Here is a 21,119-nt window from a genome sequence, read left to right as displayed (position 1 = left end):
GGTTTCAAAGCAGGGAGTGTCTGCCATTGATACCAATTAGGAAATCATATCTCACAGACGCCATTTGTTTTACGTACCGGTTAGAGAGAAGCTGTGTTTTATATACGACAGTCTATTTATCTGCTTTTTAAAAAACTCTACAGATGATAAAGTCCCTGAAGAAAACCATGTCTCCAGTGCTAAGTGACATCTCCATCGAGTGGCTCTTTCCTGAGACCAAAGAGGTGCTGCTCTCCCCTGTGGGCAACACCTTCCTGTTTCCAGGGGACAGTCTGATTGGCTACAGTGTGGTTTGCGACACCACCCGTTACCATGCCAACCCCAAATCTGTAAGTGCAAGACACCTGCTGAAAGGTGATGAGTGACTGCATGCATGACTTTCTGTGTTGTGAACATTTCTGTAAAGGAACCTCAAATTACACCACATGTTTTTTTGTTGTATTTTTAATGTTCAGTTTGATAAATCACTCAATAATTCCAGTTAAAGAGGGCATATCATGCACATTTCCAGGTCTATATTTCAATTCTGGGGCTCTACTGGAATAAATTTGCATTATTTAAAGATAATTTATCCTATAATGGCAGTTTATGCAGCCCATCAGTTCAGCCTGGGTCTGAAACAGACTGTTTTAGCTCCTGTCTCTTTAAGGCTCCCCTCCCACTGAACCTTCGAATTGAAACTTCTTGAATATTCGAGCCAGAATCCTATCTGAAATATGCAAGTGGGCAACATAAACAACCTCAGCAAGGAAAGCTACGGAAAGGACGGCTGTTTTTGCGGGCGTGCGCGAACAATTTGATGCCATCACGAGGAGGAAGTAGAGGTCACATAGCAAACCAAGCATTAAGGGCAGGTTTTTGACTTGCAGGGAGCATTTAAACATACATTCACCTCAATTTTTGGACCTTTGACTGTGTTTAACATAAACATCCAACATCATAACAATATAAAAATAACAGAAAATCACAAAAAGCATGATATGTCCCCTTTAAATCATATAAAAAGGGCTAATGCTGCATTCAAGTCATATCAGAGTTATTGTTTCCATGTTTTTCTTTGACTTTATTGAAAACAACGATCAAATTCAAAACACAACATAACATACTAACACGTATAAGAACAAAAAGAGGAAACAAAGTGCCAGGGAATTAAATTATAACATTACAAAAATAAATATTCAGTAAAAAGATAATGCAGGAGATTCTTCAATCAATCAAAAATGGGAGGAGGAACAACCAAATCTGTGATCATAACATTTGCAAAATGTTAACATGGGAACGTTTCCCGTTTGTACCATCCAGGACGTATGACTTGAACACAGCGTAGGAATTCTTTATCAAATCTTGTGAGTGGGTTTTCATTGAAGCACTTGTCACGGATGTGTCACCTACTCAAAATCTCAACAGGATAAAAGGAGGCGATACAGCATGATGCGCTCCATTGAGTCAGCCAGCTCAGTGTTTTATCACTCTCAAGAAGAGGATTCGATGAAGACAGGTGTGGACGTTTCGGGGTCTTACAGGGAAGCACCCTCTGGTGCTCTGTATGACTCCTACCAGGACTCTGTGACAGACAGCAGCCCTGTCACCACAGAACAAGACACTATGGGTAAGAACCCGCAATACTTCCTGAATGAGGGCTTTTCAATTGCTCAGATTACTGTTGTAAAATGTTAATTTATGTGCTCTTACTACTACTTCACTACACTTGTCTTTTGTAACATTGATTGGCGGCTGAACAACTGCATTTCAAACCAGCTGGGCCAGCCAATGTAGAAGTAGAGTAGATACAGTGTATATATAAGGCCTGATTAAGCAGCAGAGTTTCTCCTATTTCCTTGGTTAAAGGTAGGATTCAAAGGATGTTTAAAGGTACTTTAGGTCAGGATTAGCAACATTACATAGAGATGGCAGTGGATTATTGTGACATTCATGGTACCCAGAGGATGAATCTTTGTGACTTTTGCAATCTCCTGACTTTTCCTCTAGTCACCACCAGGTCAAAATTTTCACATATCCAGGGAAATATCAACATCTACTCGATGGATTGGCACACAGTTTTTGACAGACATCCATGGTTCCCAGTTGATGTGTCCCATTGACTTGGGTGATCCCCTGGAGTTTTTTCTCCATCATGAGGTTGACATTTGTGGTTTTGTCTTGTGAATTATTGGATGGATTGTCATGAAATTTGATACACACATTCATGTCCCTCTCAGGATGAATTGTAATAACTTTGGTGAACGTCGTCATCAGGTCAAAATTTTAATGTGGTGTTAAAATGGTTTAGTCCTAATTAAGTTAGCAGAATTAGTATGCTAGCATGCTAAGCTACGATGGTGAACATGGTAAAAGTAACCTGCTAAACATCAGCATGTTAGCATTATGCTGACATTAGCATCTAGCTCAGAGCACCACTGCGCATAAGTACAGCGTTGCTGGCATGAATGTCCACTCTTGTTTATCTGTGATAGTGGTTGTCATTGCACATGCCAACTAGCTACTTATTGTATTTATTCCAAACAAAATGATGCTTTTGAAAATGTAAAATGAATCACTTTGTGCTGGCAGAAGATTTTCTCCATTCAGGAAAGAACCAACCCTAATACATAGTCACTATTGTGTCAAAGATCAGCAATTCAGAGTTGGTAAAATAAACATTGTATGAAAATGTCATGGATTGTTATTTTAAAATGTTTGGGTTTTTACTTTTTTTTTTTTTTTTTTTCAACAAAATATTAGGGTTGGATAGCAAGACATCCCCAAGAAGGCGTGCATACAGTACCAACCAGATAATAGACTTCAACCCAGCGAAGAAGGTCTACACTCCCAGTGACCCCAGCTCTGTGGTGACCAAGAATCCCCTGAGGAGAGCCAAAGTCCAGGAACTGATTGGCCAGATGAGCCCTGAACATGAGGCGCAGTGGAAGAACGACTACCAGGTGTGTTCCCACACTGTGACGAAAATAATAAATAACATTTGCATGATTGCTTTTAAAATGATCTGCTTCGGTCTAGTTTTTAAAATGGGTCAGCAGTTACTTCTGATTCAGTTTGTAATTTAGTCTAGTAATTTAATTTTGCCTCACATGTGTCAAACCAGTACTTTTCAAACTGAACTTTCTTTACTAATAACAATACACTTGTTGTATGTTTAAGTCCACGTATGCACATGAAATAAACCACAATCCATTATGGTTGTAAAGGTTAGTGAATCTTATTTTGAACAATGTATCAATTATATATGAATGAAATATTCATATATATGAATATTTGTATTCAGACTGTGTTGACAAATTAAACAGCCCTCTGACCCTTGTCTGGACTGGAGTATAATCAAGAACAGAATAATGTGCTCTCCTCAGTAATGAGGGGCAAAATTTATGAATGGTAATTAGGTTTGAATATTGCTCAGAGATCATCTTAGTATAACTAACCAGAATTCAGCGGGCTGTGAAGAAATGGTGTCCTCTCTTTGCAAATCCTTCTGAGGATCCATTGTATTTGCTATGACTAATCTATTTCTTAATAGCTTTCTATGTATTTGTTTGTTTATTTGCACATAAATTAAAGAAATAAAATTAAGTTATTAAAAAGACTGTGCAAGAGGGGTGAAAGATGAAGGCTTTTATATCTCTCCTAAAAGTCAGAGGAGCATAAACAATTCTTCCATCACATTCATTTCATGGTAATGCACAAATCAAATCTAATCTCATCTTGGCAATTATAGCTATAACAATTAGTCATTTTGGCATAAAAAAAGATTAATTAAGATTATTTTTATAATCAATTAATGGTTTACATCATGTTTTAATCAAAAAAAAGGCCAAACATTCCCTGCATTTGTAAGCATTTGCTGCTTTTTCTTTGTTTTATTTGAAAATAAACTGAACATCTTTGTGTTTTGGTCTCTTGGTTAGACATTTGATAATGAAAAGCTGCGGCCCTTTTTTCTCTAGAGTTGCAACTAATAGATTATTTGAATGAGTTTGGGAATCTACATTGGTTTAAATGTGTCTGTTTCACTGTTGCACCAAAAAATGATGCATTTTAATGGTCTTATTTGATATTTCTTTTGAACACATAGTCAAGACTCTGTATGTCACTCATCACCGTGAAACAACTTTGAGTGAGCACACCGAAAGGACCAGAATTACAATTAGTAGATAAGGTTTCATATCTTGTTAAAACCTGTGACAGTACCAGGATATTAAAGGTAAATTTACCAGGTAAATTAAAACAGCTTTCTTTTGTTTACAGCCACAGCTGGCAAGCCTGTGTGCCACATCTTCCAGAGGGCGTCCTGCCAGCTGTCACAGGCTGGTCCCTCAGCAGGAGGCGCTTCTGCAACAGGAAGCCGACTCAGAGCTTCATTTGCATCCCCAGCCTCAGGACAACCCTCTGCCCGGCAGCAGCGTGCCGCCTGCAGCTCGCAACACCGCTGGGGAAGACGGATCCAGATCCTCCACGGACAGCCCATCTGTTGGCAGCGTCGGAGATACAGGTTAGACCACATGCTCAACTATTCTGTTTTACTGAAAATGCAAAGAAGTTGTTGAATATATTTACACATCTTTTAAAGAAACTAAAGATTTTTAAGTCGTAATGATGTTTGCCCCGAAATTATTTAGCAGTCCATAGTGTTGGAGGGACTTGATAATAAAGACATGTAGTATTATGAGTGACATCAGAGCATAATACTTTGTTACATTAACTGGAATTGATTACATTGAAAAAAACAATTTTGTGTTTGTGATTTGTCACATGCATTAGGATTTTCCCTTTAAAGGCATAGTTCCACACTTTGGGAAATACTCTTATTTGCTTTCTTGACTAGAATTACATGAGAGGATTGAAACCACTCTCATATCTTTCTGTTAAATATGAAGCAACTTCAGCTGAAATAAGCAAACATGTGTGCTTTAGAGGTGCTGGTAGGTAGATTTTGTTACCTTTGGAGAGCTCTAGGCTAGCTGTTTCCCCTTGTTTCCAATCTTTATGCTAAGTGGCTGCTGGTTGTAGCTTCATATTTCATGGACAGATACAAGAGTGGTAATAATCTTCTCATCTAACTCTCGGCAAGAAAGCAAATAAATATATTTCCCAAAATGTTGAAATATTCCTTTAATATGATAGAATATGATGTAAAATTATTGTGGCCATAAAATTACAAACCCTTGAATTTGAGCCCTGACCACAGTGTGTGTATTCAGTCTGATGTGACAAGTCCCTGAAAAGTTTGATTTAAATGGCGTACATCTTTAATCTAAGATAAGAAAGGCTGCACTTGAGTCTTGGCAAATGGTCGAGCATAAAGGTAGCTCTGGGGGAGGACAGGAAATAATTTTTCTATATTAGTGGACAATACTGAAAATTAGACAGGAGATGAATAAGAAATGAAAGAGACAGTATTTTAGAAAACAGTTATTTGAGGTACATTCAAGCAGGATGAACTCAAAGGTTTAAAAACAGATGATGAATTAATTTAAAGGGGACATAATCTTCAGGTGCTCTGAATGCTTCATGCTTCATTTGCAATGTTACGTGTACTTCCCCATCACACTGACGTCAGATTGTTTGCACATGCCCACAAACAGCCGTCCGTTCTGTTGTCTTTGTTACTAAAGTTGTTCCACAGGTGTTTGCATTGTCCACTTGTATATTTTGGCTCAAACATGTACGGACAAGATTAGATTTTGAGTAAATAATGGGAAAAATAAGTGAAATACAGCCACTATTGTTTGTTTATGTAGGCTCTGGACCTGGTGGAAGTCTGCCAAAGACGAGCTTCTGGGAGTTAACCAATCAGACCAAAGAGGGCTTGTCAGGATAAAGAGAATGGAGCTGGTTTCAGACAGAGACTGAACTGGGGGGCTGTATAAAGGGCTAGTATAAGATAAATAAGGAGAACTGTAAATCATACAAAGATATTCTAGCAGGGCCCCAGAAAATAAACACAGACTTGGAAATGTGCATGTTATGTCCTCTTTAACATAAATCCAATCACAAGTGAGCAGTAGCAGATAACAAACTTCAGTGAAATCTGAATACAACACACACAGTGATCGATAAATGCACATTCAGGTGTCAAATCTCGCTCCTGTAATATTTCAGATGGATACGGCCACCAGTTATGTCAGGCAGAAACTCCACAGGAGTCCAAAACTTCAGATCTGGGTGCTGCCAGCCAGCAAAAAGGTGACTGCAAGGCTGTGGTGTCCGGACTGCTGTGTGGGAAACCGGTGAAGTGGGAGGTGGTCTTTGATGTCGAGCCCTTCCTGAACGGCCGGGAACGTGAGGAGAAGGTTCACGAGGAACTGTGGAACGAGACCTTCCACCACCTGGCTGGACGCTCCATCATACATGACTTTGAGCACATGGCGGATAAGGAGTGTGAGATTGAGCACGGTGAGCTCTACGGGGATTTAAGTGTTTGTGTGGTGACTAAATTATGAGGATTTTAAGATTATAAAGACAGGAGTCAGGAGTTGGCCTACTGACAAATCCAATTTGGCATTCAGCTGCTCTGTTTCTCATCTGCTTATTTCACATAGCTGTTGAATTATTAGAAAAAAAAAATAGTTTTGACATTTTAGATAATACTTTTATTAGCTTTCCTGCCAAGAGTTAGAGGAGAAAATCAATGCCACTCTCATGTCTGTCGGTTAAATATGAAGTTAAAGCTAGAAGACAGTTAGCTTAGCTTAGCATAAAGACTAGAAACAGCGGGAAACAGCTAGCCTGGCTCTGTCCAAAGGTAACAAAATCAGCCAGATTATTCAAACATGTTAATTAGTGACCTTTAGAGGTTGTGGTGGGCAGATTTTGTTACCATTTGCTGTTTCCCCCTGTTTCCAGTCTTTATGCTAAGCTAAGCTAACTGATTGCTGGTTATAGCTTCGTATTAACAGAAATGAGAATGGTATTGATCTTCTCATCTAAATCAAGAAAGCAAATTAGCGTATTTCCCAAAATGTCAAACTATATCTTTCGGGCCTGAGCATGAAAGTACTGAAAGTGCAACGAACCTATTGTTTTTGTAAAGATTATTATTATTTTCCCCCGCCATTGCATTTTTGAGGGGCTTGGGATGCTCAAAAACCTATGAAAATTGGCACACATGTCAGAACTGGTGAAAATTGCAAAGTTCTGTAATGATTGGGCGTGGCCAGCGGGCTCCATAGCACCCCCAAATGCAGGGCCATGTTGGGATAAAGTTGCTTGGATGTTCATGAAATTCAGTGGGATCATTGTTCTCATCATTCTGGACACAATACATTTTCTGAAATTTTTTCACCCAACAGGAAATCAGCCATTTTGGATTTCATGCATCAATTTTAATTTTAGGAACACATTTGAGGCCTTTAGGATGCACAAAAATGCACAAAACTTGCGCCCACTTGACCACCTAATATTTTGATTTGATATTGTAATTGGGCTTGGGTGTGGCACGTCGGCTTTATAGCGCCCCCAAATTACTTTTAGCATTTTTGAGGTGCTAGGTTACATGTTAAATGTATTTCTGCATTAATATTTCACTTATTTAGTCAGACTACAGGCAACAGGAAGTGAAGCCTAAATGACACACAGTTCATTAAATGTATACACAATTTCCAATTCCAGTGTCCGATAATCCTGAAAATTCAGAGCCGTGTCAACCAACGCTTTCTCTGACGCGTGTGAGGGTCCATTCATCGCTGTTTGCAGCTCTAATTAAGATTCCTTTCATACATATGCATGATTTATGCATGCATTATGTATGATTGACAAATGTTATCTTATATCATGTAATGCATATTCATGTTACGTAATCTTATGAAATGTCATGTAATCATTTTGTGTATATACTATAATTCACAGGCTCTGGCAGGAAATACCAACTATACGCTATTCACACCAGCAAGGCCTGCAATATACTGAGCAAACACACAGCGTTTGTTCCCATTGACCTGGACACTAATGAATATTTGCAGACATGTATTGAATACATAAACCCCGGTAAGTCGTATGGATTTTATGTGAAGAGGTCCTTATGCAGCCCATTTTTTGAATAGAATATGTTGTCATCAAACATAACCTGGAGCAACTTCTTTCAGTTGAACTTCTTCAGTTCAGCATTTTGAGAAATATGCTTATTCACTTTCTAGAGGTGCGGAGATGAATACCACTCTCACATCTGTCCCTTAAATATGAAGCTGGGGCAGACCCATTTCATGACAGTTGGCCAGCAGCAGGGTTGTGGCTTCAAAGTATTTTCACAATCTCACAGATGTCTTTTTTTCTGCCCAGAATGATGAAATGTTTGGGCAACCTGAAACCAACATTTAAATTTACTACTTCTACAGACTTTGCCTGCTGTGGCCTGTGCAGTGGACTTGAAAAATTCCAGCAAAGAAGAAGAAGAGCAGAGCCGAGCAGCACAATTTGTAAAGATATTTGATTTAAATGTTGTTTTTTCTCCAAGTTAATGTTTTATCATACCAGGCAGACAGTGGGCATCTGTGGAATCACAGAAATACCTTTGAAGATACAACCCACTGTTGGATTTGTATTTTTCCCTGAGGTCTGTGTAGAGAACACTATGCAACTAAATCACACAGTAAGGTGGGCGTGCTGAGATCAAAAATGAGCCTTGCTCTGCCCAAAGCTAAAGAATCTGCCTACCAATACCTCTAAAGCTCACTATTTAACATGCTAGATTTAGTTTGTTTAATCCGTACAATGATCTAAGTGTAAGGACAAGTTGCTCTTTATGTGCTGGCGGTATGTGCTGGACTATTTCTTGGTTGAGAGTGGTAACTTTCTGGAGTTTTTGTCATGATCTTGAGGTTGCTGGTTGATACTCCGGGAAGATACTGCACCTGGTCAAGAGAGTGAATAAGCATATTTCCCAAAATGTTGAACTATTCTTTTAATTTTCATTGTAGCAATCTGATGATATCTCTCTACAAGTTATCAATATTGACTTGGCTCTCTTATCTAGCTTTTGGCTTCGAAACACTCAGCTGTTTTTGGTTCAACGCCCAGATCCAAAATTATATTCATCTGGAAACACTTTCAAATGTTGATTAAAGGTACAGGCCAGCTTGAAATTTGCTTTAGTCTGTCTACATTAAAAAGACAATGTACTGTTTTCAGGTGAAGGTCTGAAGAGGGGCTCACACTCGAGCTCTCGCTCAGGAAGCAGGAAGAACAGAGGTTACTCCGTTGGACTGGGTCGCTCTCAGTCTGGCGGCATGACGGAGGAAGCTGAAGATGTCCTGCTGCCCAACAGTAGGCCGCATTTTACATTAAATAATTACACAGCAGAAGAAGCTTTAATTTCTATGTCAATCACAATGAGAAATATAGTAGAAAGAAAGATAAACGCTGCAGTGAAAGGTAGAGGGGATCTTTTATTGAGAATGCAAGAAGTGAGTATATGATTGAAGGAATATCAGAGATATGAGATTCCTGCATATGAAAGAAGACTGATGTTTATATATTTATATTTATTTAAATCTGTCTTTATTTGAAATGAAAGGGTTGGAGCCTTGCATCACCAGCAAGTGGGAGCTATGAGATATTGAGCGCTCAGAAATCTGTATGCTTTACATTAAAAATACTCCAACTTCAGCAAAAGGGCACAACATTTTAAATTGGTTTGCAGCGGTGGCATAGCAACAGCATGAGCTAAGACTGGCACATTGCTCAAGCATCTGCTTGGCATGGCAAGTTAAAGAAGTGGTGCTCAGTGGGCACAAAAACATGTGGGTTGCATCAGTGTGGCCTGATAATGCAGTCTTTTTTTTTTTTAAAGCAATAATGTCTGGTTAGGCTCTGAGAAAATAGAGGGAAAAATAAAGTACATTTTTAATCTTATTAATCTTTTTGATTAATGTCTCAGGTGGAGAGGACGGAGTCTCTCCCTGCAGCACGCCCTCTTCCTCCGGCTGGGACAGATGTAACTTCACAGAGGGTAAGAGCAGCAAATCAACCGGTCAGTGACTTTGCTGTATCTCATCAATTTTCTCCACAGAGACCTTTGACACACACACTGCCCGGTAGTCTCTTGTTTTCTGGGCAACATCGGTGCATTGTTCCAAATGTGAAACATGAGATTATTGACATTTTAGTCCTTCTTCTTGTAAGTGATGACAGGAGTCGACACAGTTTTGTGGCTTGTATTGACAGACTCTGTCTGGACCTTTTCATAAAACAATGAGCACATGCTGAATACACAAACACACACATACACACAGAGAAAGAAGTGTTTCGCCCGGATACGAGGGACAGCTGCTGGAATATAGTTTGTCCTCAGCTGTCACTGTTACATCTCAGTGTGTGTGTTTTAGCTCTTTATTATGGGAGACTGCACTGACAGAAATGCCACTGCCTCTCTCTCTCTCTCCTCTCCTTGTCTAACACTGCTTATAAATCTGCCTCTGTGTTTCTAAGTTTTCCAGAGGAGTCCGTCTGTGACTTCTGACCAATCACAGAAATCAGTGGAGAGCCTTTTTTCTGCCAGGTGGGTGATTGGAGACTGGCTGGTTGCATAAATATGCTGTAGCTGTGATACCAGTGCGAGACCAAACACAGGGACTTGAGTATTATACTTCTGTCTAATGTCTGCCTTACAAAGCAGAGAATATTTCATCTCCATCTTAACTATGACCGTGTTGTGATGATTGACAATTTCTTCTCCTTTCAAAAACGAGACTACAAGTCTAGAGACATGTTAGCTTCATAGTTTAACATTTCGACGTTCGATTTGTTTTGAGTTCATATGTACATCTAGCTCATCATTATCTTAGATTCCCAATATGTGGTCAGTTTATCCAAATAATACCTATTTGAAAATTTGCTGCATTTTCGGAGATGTGAGGAGCCCGTCCGTCATCATCCTGGGGAGAACATGATCCGATGAAATGATCTGTGCAGCTCTTTGGTAATTTACCTCTGGCTCTAATATCTCTGAAGGATTTTGATATATGATATAATTCCTTTTGGAATATAAATGTTGGTTTCACAGATGAAATCTAACAACTGTAGCTGCCACATTAGTTTGTCTGAACGTAAAGTGATACTCATGTTCTTACTGGACAGAACAACAGCGCTGTCTCTGCGGCTCTATATGAACAGATATCACCACGTTTCAATAAATATGAATGTATTAAAATGAGCAGATCAGTCTATATTAAATTTCATCTTATTGAGTTACATAACAGTTTGGATTTTCATTATAGCTTCATTAACAGACTGAATAATATAATTTACTGCATCTCTCCGTCAATGAGGTTATTTTTTTGTGAGAAGTGTTAGAGGAGCTTTGAATTGAGATTATTTTGTCACAGTAACTTCAGGTAGATGTGAAACTGAAGTTGAAACTGAAACTGAGCTGCTGCTGTCGGCAAGTACGCTGCTGTTCCAATTGCAGAATGATCGTACTGCGCCCTCCCGTCCTCAGAAGTTTGTGCTCCCAGGTTGAACTTGCCAAGTCTGAACTTGCAAGAATGCAAATCCGAACTTGGCATACTTTGCTTAGAGAAAGGCCCTATGATTAATTTTGTGTGTATAAGCGTTCATGTGACGTAGCATATAGCTTGTGCTCTTGCCACCTCACATTTTTCGAATTTGAACACCTAACAATTAAAATGATCCATGATGAAATAAAAACAAATGTAATAATTTCATTTGGAGTGATACGTTTCTCTACTGTCCCAGAATTGTCCCAGACACTGTATCTTTGTGTCCCAGGTGCTATTTTTATTGTTTTGGGGACAACAGGACATTCTTAATTTCAAGCGCTGGTAGCATGAGAGCCTGCTTGCTACAGTTGACAGGAATGTCATTAGTGTTGAATGAACCAAAGTATTGCTTGGACTAATTGAAAATTTGACTGATGGCATTCGAGCAAAAAGTTATGTTATTACCAAAGTTATTATAATTCATACATTTGTTTAACAAATTTCATGGTAATCCATCCAATAGTTGTCAAGCCATTTCTCAAATTTCATGTTGGCACTAGAGGAAAAGTCAAGAGATCACCAAAGTCAGAAGCCTTCATCATCTGAAAGCCATGAAAGTCTGTACAAAATTTGGTGCCAATCTATCTGGTAAATGTTGGGAGATTTCACTGGATAACAACTTTGACCTGCTGGTGGCGCTAGATGAAAAGTCAGATTACCAAAGTCATTAGAAGTCATCCTCTGGGCACTGTGAATATATGTACCAAATTTCACAGTAAACCATCCAATAGTTGTAGAGATATTTCATCTGTGATTAAAGTGGTGGACTGACTGACCCACAGACAACCATTGCCATCCACAGAGCCACACTGCTAGCATGGCTAGAGAACAGAAGTAGAATAGAAGTAGTAGATTAAATCTAATAGTGTGTGTACTCTGTGAATCACTCTGTGATTTACATCTGCTGTCTCCTTCTCCTCTTTAAGGTTGGCCCTCAGCAGGACTCGTCTCCTGACTCGGGCTGCCAAAGGATTCATGTGTCGATCTCACAGCAAGTCCGGTGATTCAATTGGAGAGAGTGACAACGAGAACAAAGACTACATTCCTCTGGTAGGCAGCGGATCTATACACGTGAATGCTCTGTCAACCTGCATGTTCTTGATGGACACTAATTTGAACTGACTGTGGATTTCTCTGGAGAGATGAATGTGTCACAATCTGTTGAGCCACTAAAAATGCTTAAAATAATCCCTATCAAATCAAACCGAGTACCTTTTTTTTGCATGTAGTACCTCTTCCTTTGCAAATACTTCCCGTCTCCCACTGAAAGACAGAAATAAAGAAAAAATTAAGTAATATAGCAATAATGAAAAAGGCGATGAATGGCTTTCAAAGTTCCAGCCACTTAATCAGTCCTTATTTATTGCAAATTATGCAGCACATACCACCTTGCTCATGTATTATTCATCAATATGCAAATAATTCAATGGATAGAAAATATCTGACAAAAGTGTTCAGTATAGCTGCCTCGAAAAAGATTTTCCCTTCCTTTACCATCTACCATAGAGGTACCCTTTAGCGAGGCACCTCACGTCCAGCTGCTGATTGGAGCAGTAAGTGATGAACCATAAAAAACTATGCACACTAGTGCATAGAAGCAGCATACACTCAAATCAGATGGCCAGTTGCTCCCTCACTTCTTATTTTGTTGTTTGTCCTGCAGAAAAAAAAATCTTACTGCAGTTAATTTTGGGGGCTGATTAAGGGTTGCCAAAATAATAGCTGTAACTTTTTCTGTATTTTATGTCAAACTGAACTGTTTCCATCTCTACAGGTGTTGTTGCAGTTGGCCAGTGGTGCATTTCTCCTGGACATAGCTCTGTGTGATGCCATTAATGTGCCCATTAACAAGCTGAAGTGGACATCCCCCTTCACCAGCCACCGCAGCAGCCTGGGCCACCTGTCTCACTCCAGCACCCGGCGTGCTGAGAGTGCTGATGATGGACGTAGATCACCATGTGAACCAGAAACATATCAACAACCTGCAGAGCACACTGTAGGCATCCACAGCCCTTCTCATCTGTCCAGGAGCGCCTGGGCGGATGCTGGCCCTTCCTCGTTGGGCAGTCCATCCACTGCTGCTGAGCCTCCGCTCTCCCCGAACTCCCAGGCGGACAGCGGACGGAGCTCTGGGTCCGGAGGCTTGGAAACTGCATCGCCTGGCGGTGTGCTAAAGAGGATGCTAGATCCGGAGAGCATGGTGTGGGCCACAGCTGTGGCTCTCGCCTGGCTGGAGCACAGCTCTGCCAGTTATTTCATAGAGTGGGAACTGGTTGCCGCCAAAGCCAGCATGTGGTTGAGTGCGCAGGACATCCCAGAAGGCCGGGATTTGGCCTCCGTCAAGGCTGCTGCCAACCAGCTCTTCATCATCCTCAGACACTGGGATGAAAACCTGCAACTGAACATGCTCTGTTACAACCCTAACAGTGTCTGAGGCCTGCTAGTGTGATACAGATCACTGAAGGTACTTAACCCCATATGATACTATGCTAACTGAGACTGTACTATTCTCTGTTCAGCAGTATGTCCTCTGAAGTCTGATCTGGTTGTTGCAGTTGTGAACAATGTGTATTTTTTTTTTTTCCGTGTGCTACTCCTCTAAACATATCACAGGCTCTTCAGAGGCACTATGTGCAAGCTATTACCTCGCTGGTGCCATATACTGTAGCTGGATCCTTGTTAGCAAGGGATCTAAGTTATGCCACAGATTTGAGTTTCATGGAGAAGAATGTTAGTGTTAATTTAGTAGCATGCTGGACCACTGATCATCCCCATCTGAGAAAAGCTCTTATTGTCATCATATTGATGTTATGGGGGGAATGCTGCAAAACTGTTCCATTGATTGACACATACTGTTTTTAGATCTTTACAGCCTTTTCTGGATTGATTGTATTGTGTATATGTTACATGAAAACAACTGGGTACTTGCTAGCAGTATTGCCAGTCTTTTCTAATGCCTGTTATCATTACAGTGTTATTAATATTTCTCATTTTTGCAGTTTGATTATAGCAGAAACAGAAAAATATGCAAAAAGCTAAAGATAACATATGGATTTGGTTTAAAAAATATGTGGCTTGGGTGGGAATCTATGAATGCGTATCCCACTGACATATTATTTACTGTTTATTATTTAATGATACATACACAGTATATATTTTTTCACTTATCTGAGTATACCTGTCTTATAGTAGAGGTTTTGATCATGCATTAGTTTTTGGGTTCAGCAAGAATAACATAGACCAGGAGCTGGTTGGGCCAGCTATTCGTAAGTTCAAACTTTGCCAAGTTAGAAGTGTTTAGTAAGAGGAGATTTATCTGTTACTCCTTTAAAACAGGTTGCACCACACAAACTATTTCTTACACACCTTAGTGATTACTAAATATTAAAAACCAGTAACTGCCAGTTGTTAACCGTTTTATTGCTAACTGAACTGCCTGACAAAGTTAACATTTGCTTGCTACTATATTAAAAACCAATAGACAAAGTTAACGTTAGCTTGCTAATATATTGCCAACCGACTGACAAACCTAATGTTAGCTTGCTAATATATTACCATCTGGCAAAGTTAATGTTAGTGTGTTAATATACTATCAACCACTGACAAAGTTAATGTTAGCTTGTTAATATACTACTTACCAACCCACAAAGCTAATGTTAGCTTGCTAATATACTACCAACCAACTGACAAAGCTAATGTTAGCTTGCTAATATACTACCAACCGACAAAGTTAATGTTAGCTTGTTAATATACTACCAACCGACAAAGTTAACATTAGCCAAATACTGTCAGTCAGTTTGGTTGGTGTAATTAGGTGTTTCTGTGTCATTCTAAATTGTCTACAGCTAACATGGATTTCTCCATATATGCAGATATAAATAAAATAAAGTCATATCTTTGTTTAAAAAAGATTGGCAGTTAAGTTTAAGATGTCTCTTGACCCCATAAAACTGTTAGAAGTTATTTACAGTTCTTGATGCTACCATGATTTTGTATTTGACAGTGCAACAGATTTCCTAGCAAACAATTTACACATTATTGAAGTATTTACTAGCTAAAACATTCTTCAAGTAATGATGGTGCGACACAATTTAGTAAATCACTAGTTTGAAACTAGCTAGTTGTTACAAGGAACTTATTAAGGACGAGCCCCAAAAACGTTAGAATGGATTTATTTACAGCTGGTGCGAGTCCTGAAGAATATAAGCAGCGATCAATAGTCCAGAGAGGAAAGGGGCCCTGCTAGTTCTGTCATGCCCACAGCTCATGTACCGCAAGTGCCTATCCAAGGTTTAAGTTCGCAGAAAATGTAGATCTGTTCACTGCAGTTTAATTAGTGTGGATATTGATTGGTTCTTTTTCTTAAATATATAGTAGGTACCCTTTCTTTTTTTGTTTGAACTTTTCTTGATTCCCTTTGTGGCCTATTTAGGTATCTTTCAGTATTGATTTTTCTCTTTCTTATTCCATTACAGTGTTGCTTTACTCAGGTATTTATTCATTTTTTCACTCAGGCTGAGTTGCATAAATCCTTCTGCATGAACACAGATGTTGATGTTATGATGTTAAATGAATGAATTGCCACATTGGAGCCAATAGTGCAGTATTTTGCTCTCTGAAATGAGAAATACAGTGGATGTCATATAGTAATATTTTTGTGCTGTAATTGCAGTAGTAAGTGCAGCTGTAATTGTAATAAGTTGTATTTTTTATGTACTGGGTCAGTTGTATAGTGCAGTATCTTTCAACTTGCTGTGTGTGCCTTTATAAATGAGTGTTGACTGTTTGAGGCTGTTGAAAGCTTCTGTAGTGTCTTTATAACTGTGCTCTGCGGGTGCATGTAATAAAAATAATTCTACAATAAAAGGTTGTACAGCTATTATTGCCCTACTAATAACAACAAGGGGTACCTCAAGGATCTGTGCTTGGACCCCTTCTTAATATACAACCACCTTCTTTGGTGTGATTATCTGATCACATGGTTTTTCTTGCTATGCTGATGATACCTAGCTCTATCTATTCTTCTAGCCAGATGACACTACTTCTTGTCATGGATCTTGGCCTGTATCTCAAAATGGATGATTGAACAACACCTTCAACAAAATCTCTGTAAAGGCCTGGTCACACCAACATTTAAAACAGCTTAATTTTGCCGCACAATCAATTCATTTCAATGAAATTGCTGCATTCAATAGATTTGAAAATCTTTGGGTTCAATTTTGGGGAAGTGTTTTGCCCCGGTCTATATTTCCATTAAACAATATCCTCAATAATGGGACCAGTGTGTAGGATTTAGTGGCATTTAGCAGTGAGGTTGCAGATTGCAACCAAATGAATACTACTCCCCTCACCCTCCCCTTTCAAGTGTGTAGGAGAACCTATGGTGGCCGCAAAACTCGTCAAAAACACGAAAGGCCCTCTCTAGAGCCAGTGTTTGGTTTGTCTGTTCTGGGCTACTGCAGCAACATGGCAGCCTCCATGGAAGGGGACCTGCTCCCATTTCCATATAAAGGGCTCATTCTGAGGTAACGAAAACACAACCATTCTTATTTTCATGGGATTTTACACCAATTAAAACATATTTTTGAATATTACATTCCATTTCTGCCAAGTCCGTTCCACTAGATGCCACTAAATCTTACACACTGGTCTGCTGGTTGGTGTTATGACCAACAGTTTCAATTATTTCAACAACATTTCTGTTAAATCATGTTTTGTCCATCATTTTGGCATGGTGGATGGCTAAAGATACAACAATACCCCCAAAAGCCTCGGCTGCTGTTGCTATGGAGAAAAGCCAATCAGATAGGTGTGAGTCAGGGCGGTACTGAATTCAAAAAGCGTCATTGTTGAAATTGTAAACAACACATGATGTCATAGTTGCCGAATTAACTTGAAAGTGACCCAGAAATTAAAAGTGAAATGATTTATACTGTAGATTATAAAATCAGTTATCTCAACACTGTAATCTTTGGCTTCCGTGATGTGTGACAGAATTTTAAGCTCAGTGATTGGTTGTTTCTTGCCAAAATGCACCTTGGGAGTTGTAGTTAACATCTACTCCAAAGTTTTTATGTACATAGTCTTGTAACTTTTTTAATCAAAGAACCAGATATTTTCTAATGTAGTTGTTCCTCTGTTGTACTTAACCAGGAGACTATCGTGAATCAAGCTGTAGAAGAGCTCTAACTGTGAGTCAGGTAACACTGTGTAGTACACCTAATATTGTATAATATTGTGATTATACAACGGTTACCAACAAAATAAAACATATAATCTATATATATATAATATAATCCATTTAAATACATGGGGTCTGAGGAAAAGCGGAAAATAATCATTGTTGTTACGTCAGTAGAGTTTACTACTCCAGCAAGTAAGCCGACCCTAACGACCTAGCAACAGAGACGATTTCTAGTCCAGGTTGAGTCAGCCAGCCAATTTGAGCTTATGCTTTCTAGAGATCGTAGGAGTTCCCAAACTGCATAAATACCACACATATAAACACAAAACTGCCTTGCTAGCTCAATCTTGTTGTAACTAAGATATCTGTTGAAAATTTTTTTTTCCATGGACAGATTTAGTTACTACGTCCACAAACTTCATTTTTAAGCTAGTTGAGCCGTGCCTCCAACTAACCAGTACATCTAATGGAGGATGCAAGAGTGGGAGCTGAGATCTACTCTCAACTGAGGAGAAAATAGTTGAGTCTTGTTGTGTATTGGCGTGCCAGGTAATGATAAAAAGTAGAGCAGGGTTCAGGTTTTTCAGTGTGTGTCAGAGAGTGAGTGTGTAACTCGTACCAGTCTCAGAGTTCAATCCACTCAGAAAAGGATCAGTTTATTTTTCCCCACAACCCTAAATCAGTTCAGTTTAATCCAGTTTCACAAACAGAAAAGAAATACAACTGAAAGGTCTGCTCTGGGTTTTACTGCTGATCCCCACAAAACAAAACATCAAAGACTTACAAGGCAACACAGTACATAAAATAAGGACAGCAGAAGTGTCAGATAGGTCTGACCACCATGTTTAACTATATATCTTCAAACGTTGCAGTTACGGCTGAAAATGACAACAGAAATAAACAAGTTTGCCAAGTACACATTTCTCCACAATTCAAATCAACCACCAGTTGTGTACCCAGAAGTGACTGTTGTTGTTAGTGCAATGTCACAGTCTATAGTTATAATCAATGGTGGAGTAATATTTATAGTGATGAGGCATTTTTCATTTGAGCACGGCTAGCTGTGCTGTCATGCTGATTTGATCATGTTCTAAATGTCTAGTTGACCAATCAGACTGCTTGGTTGCATTGTATAATTTTGCTACTCCATTTTCTGGTGGAGTAGCAAAAGGCTTAGACTGAATTCCTGGTAATGCCACATTTCCTACTTGTGGCCCTTGTGTTGGGTGGCATTTGAAACGGAGCCTTGTGGCACTTACTCTCAGTGACTTCCCCTTGAACCAGTGTGGCTTGAACTGTACCTCATTTGTGCATTGCTAAGGACAATAAAATGTTAATGTATACAACCCATTTGTAAGTATTACTTTTTGCTCCATCCTTTACACATACAGTACACGCCGTATCTACTTACTACTGTAATTCCCAATGAACACTGTCTTCTCAAGTAGGTCCCATGGTGAAAGACATGCTATATAATCCCATCTAGCACAGCAGGTGATGTGATGTCAAGGTAACATCAACTGTATTGGTTGTATTTCTTCCCAGACTGACATGGAACATGCCTCATTAACAACAAAAGCTGCCATAGTATGGCTCCTTGAAATGAAAGATGTACTAGTAATTGGGATGACAAGACATAATTTATACTAGCCAGCCTATTACATGGTAAAACATACACAGCATGAGAGACAGAGATTTGAAAAGGATGAGTGAAGGAGGAATGGAGGGACAGAAAACAGACAGCGGTGTAGGAAAAACGATAGCTCATTACTGTACTGCTATTAACCAACTCCACCCCTGCTTCAGAGATCACACAAGACTCTAACAGTTCCTGACAGTATACAGTGCTTTAAAGAGAACATGCATACCAAAAAACTAAACAAAACAAAACAAAGTAAGAGATTTTGTGGAGATGTTTTATACAGATATTATTGCAAACTCCAGTACATTGTGATATCATATGTGGAAACAGCAAACAAAGCAGGGCTATTAATTTCCTCAATACACTGACAAAGGAAAATTATAGGAACTTTTAACCATATTCTGTTGTTGCTAGGCTACTGACTATAAGATGATAAAATATATTGTTTGAACAAATATCATTTATAGCATATACTGTGTTATGTATAGTACAGTATAATAAAGCTTAACAAACTGACAGTAAGCTTTTCCCACTGCTTGAACCACTATTTGAATTTAGATTTATGTTGAAATACATAAAATCTCTCATTTAGCTCGACTCACACAGCCATGATCATGTTTTTTTTTCTCATTGTGTCCTCACTGACAATTATTCTCCTACATTACAGCTACTTAAATTGCTTTGGCTGCAGAACGGAGGCTGGTGTCTCTAATTTAATCCAGCCCACTATATCAAAATAGTTTAATGTGCACATAAACAGCGGCCAGAACAAACATAAGTAATTGCATTGTCTGGCTGAGAGCTAGTCCAGAGGTAGGTCGTGGGGTACGACAAATGAATCTTGTCTCAACTTTGGGGTTGCAGGAGTTAAGACGATGATTAACAGTTCCCATGGAAACCATTGGTGTTTTGTTCCATTGAGGTCTGTCTGGAGTGCTGCAAGGAAAATGATCTCAGGAATGTTTATTTTGTTTTGGTCCAAAGGGTCCCTAAACATGTCCATTTATTTATTTAGTTATTTTCATATCAATTGACTTACTGTACTTATCTCTTAACTGATATATATTTTATTTAACCGTGGGTACTTGATAATTTCACAAGAGGCTCTTGATGATAATTATACTGTATGTCTAGATCTATGTAGGAGGCTGAAGTGTGTGAGACTGTTCGATACTTAAACTCACAGCAAGTCAAGACAAGTACAACCACTACTTGCTCCCCCAACATTGTAGCTGCGAGATATCCAATTTCTTTCACAGATATGATTTAATCACAGTAAGGATGGTGATAATGGGAGACTTTGTGGGGAAAAAACTGTTTAAAATGTATTATTTCTTAAATTTAGATCAAAGTTTGATCTTAAAGAGTTTGACTAGCCCCATGAACTAGCCCTGACATCATCACAGCAGAGAAGTCTGGATACTTTCATTAGGTTTTTCCCATTGTTTGATCAAGAATCACCATAATGTAAGTTGTCTTCTTGGTTCCATGGAATTGTCATCCAGCAATTATGGTCTGGGCTTGTTTTAAGTTGAAGTTGTTTCACTGTTTTAGCCTTAATTGGCATCTTAATGGCTGATTAGTGTGGAGGACACAGCATGATTGCTATTTTATGTTTTGACCAATGCTGATATACTGTCTGGATACAACAACTCCACATGACTGCACCTCCACAAACTCCTCCATAAAGCTCCTCAGGTTTGCAGGTGATACAACCATCATTGGTCTGATCCAGAACGGGGACGAGTCTGTGTACAGACAGAAGTGGCGCAGCTAAAGTCCTGGT

The 21,119-nt window shown here is 39.1% G+C and overlaps 1 protein-coding gene across 2 annotated transcripts in view; it reads left to right on the top strand.

Moving 5' to 3' along the window:
* vwa5b1 (von Willebrand factor A domain containing 5B1) overlaps nt 1-16,639 on the top strand; it is a 30,623-nt gene extending 13,984 nt beyond the window's left edge. Inside the window, exons 11-21 of one of the 2 annotated variants that reach the window (XM_067593134.1) lie at nt 144-329; nt 1,408-1,609; nt 2,743-2,942; nt 4,261-4,504; nt 6,115-6,408; nt 7,861-7,998; nt 9,139-9,273; nt 9,887-9,958; nt 10,438-10,507; nt 12,434-12,557; nt 13,282-16,639. In XM_067593134.1, coding sequence (XP_067449235.1) covers nt 144-329; nt 1,408-1,609; nt 2,743-2,942; nt 4,261-4,504; nt 6,115-6,408; nt 7,861-7,998; nt 9,139-9,273; nt 9,887-9,958; nt 10,438-10,507; nt 12,434-12,557; nt 13,282-13,941 — 2,325 coding nt within the window. In that variant the 3' untranslated portion in view covers nt 13,942-16,639. Of the gene's footprint in view, nt 1-143; nt 330-1,407; nt 1,610-2,742; nt 2,943-4,260; nt 4,505-6,114; nt 6,409-7,860; nt 7,999-9,138; nt 9,274-9,886; nt 9,980-10,437; nt 10,508-12,433; nt 12,558-13,281 lie in introns of both variants that reach the window. The other variant, XM_067593133.1, reaches the window with a different exon arrangement.
* Nucleotides 16,640-21,119: the final 4,480 nt, after the last annotated feature.

This window comes from Thunnus thynnus, chromosome 6 (assembly GCF_963924715.1).
Source record: "Thunnus thynnus chromosome 6, fThuThy2.1, whole genome shotgun sequence".
NCBI lineage: Eukaryota > Metazoa > Chordata > Actinopteri > Scombriformes > Scombridae > Thunnus > Thunnus thynnus.
The sequence above is the reverse complement of the archived record's forward strand: the minus strand, read 5'-3'. Positions and strand labels throughout refer to the sequence as shown.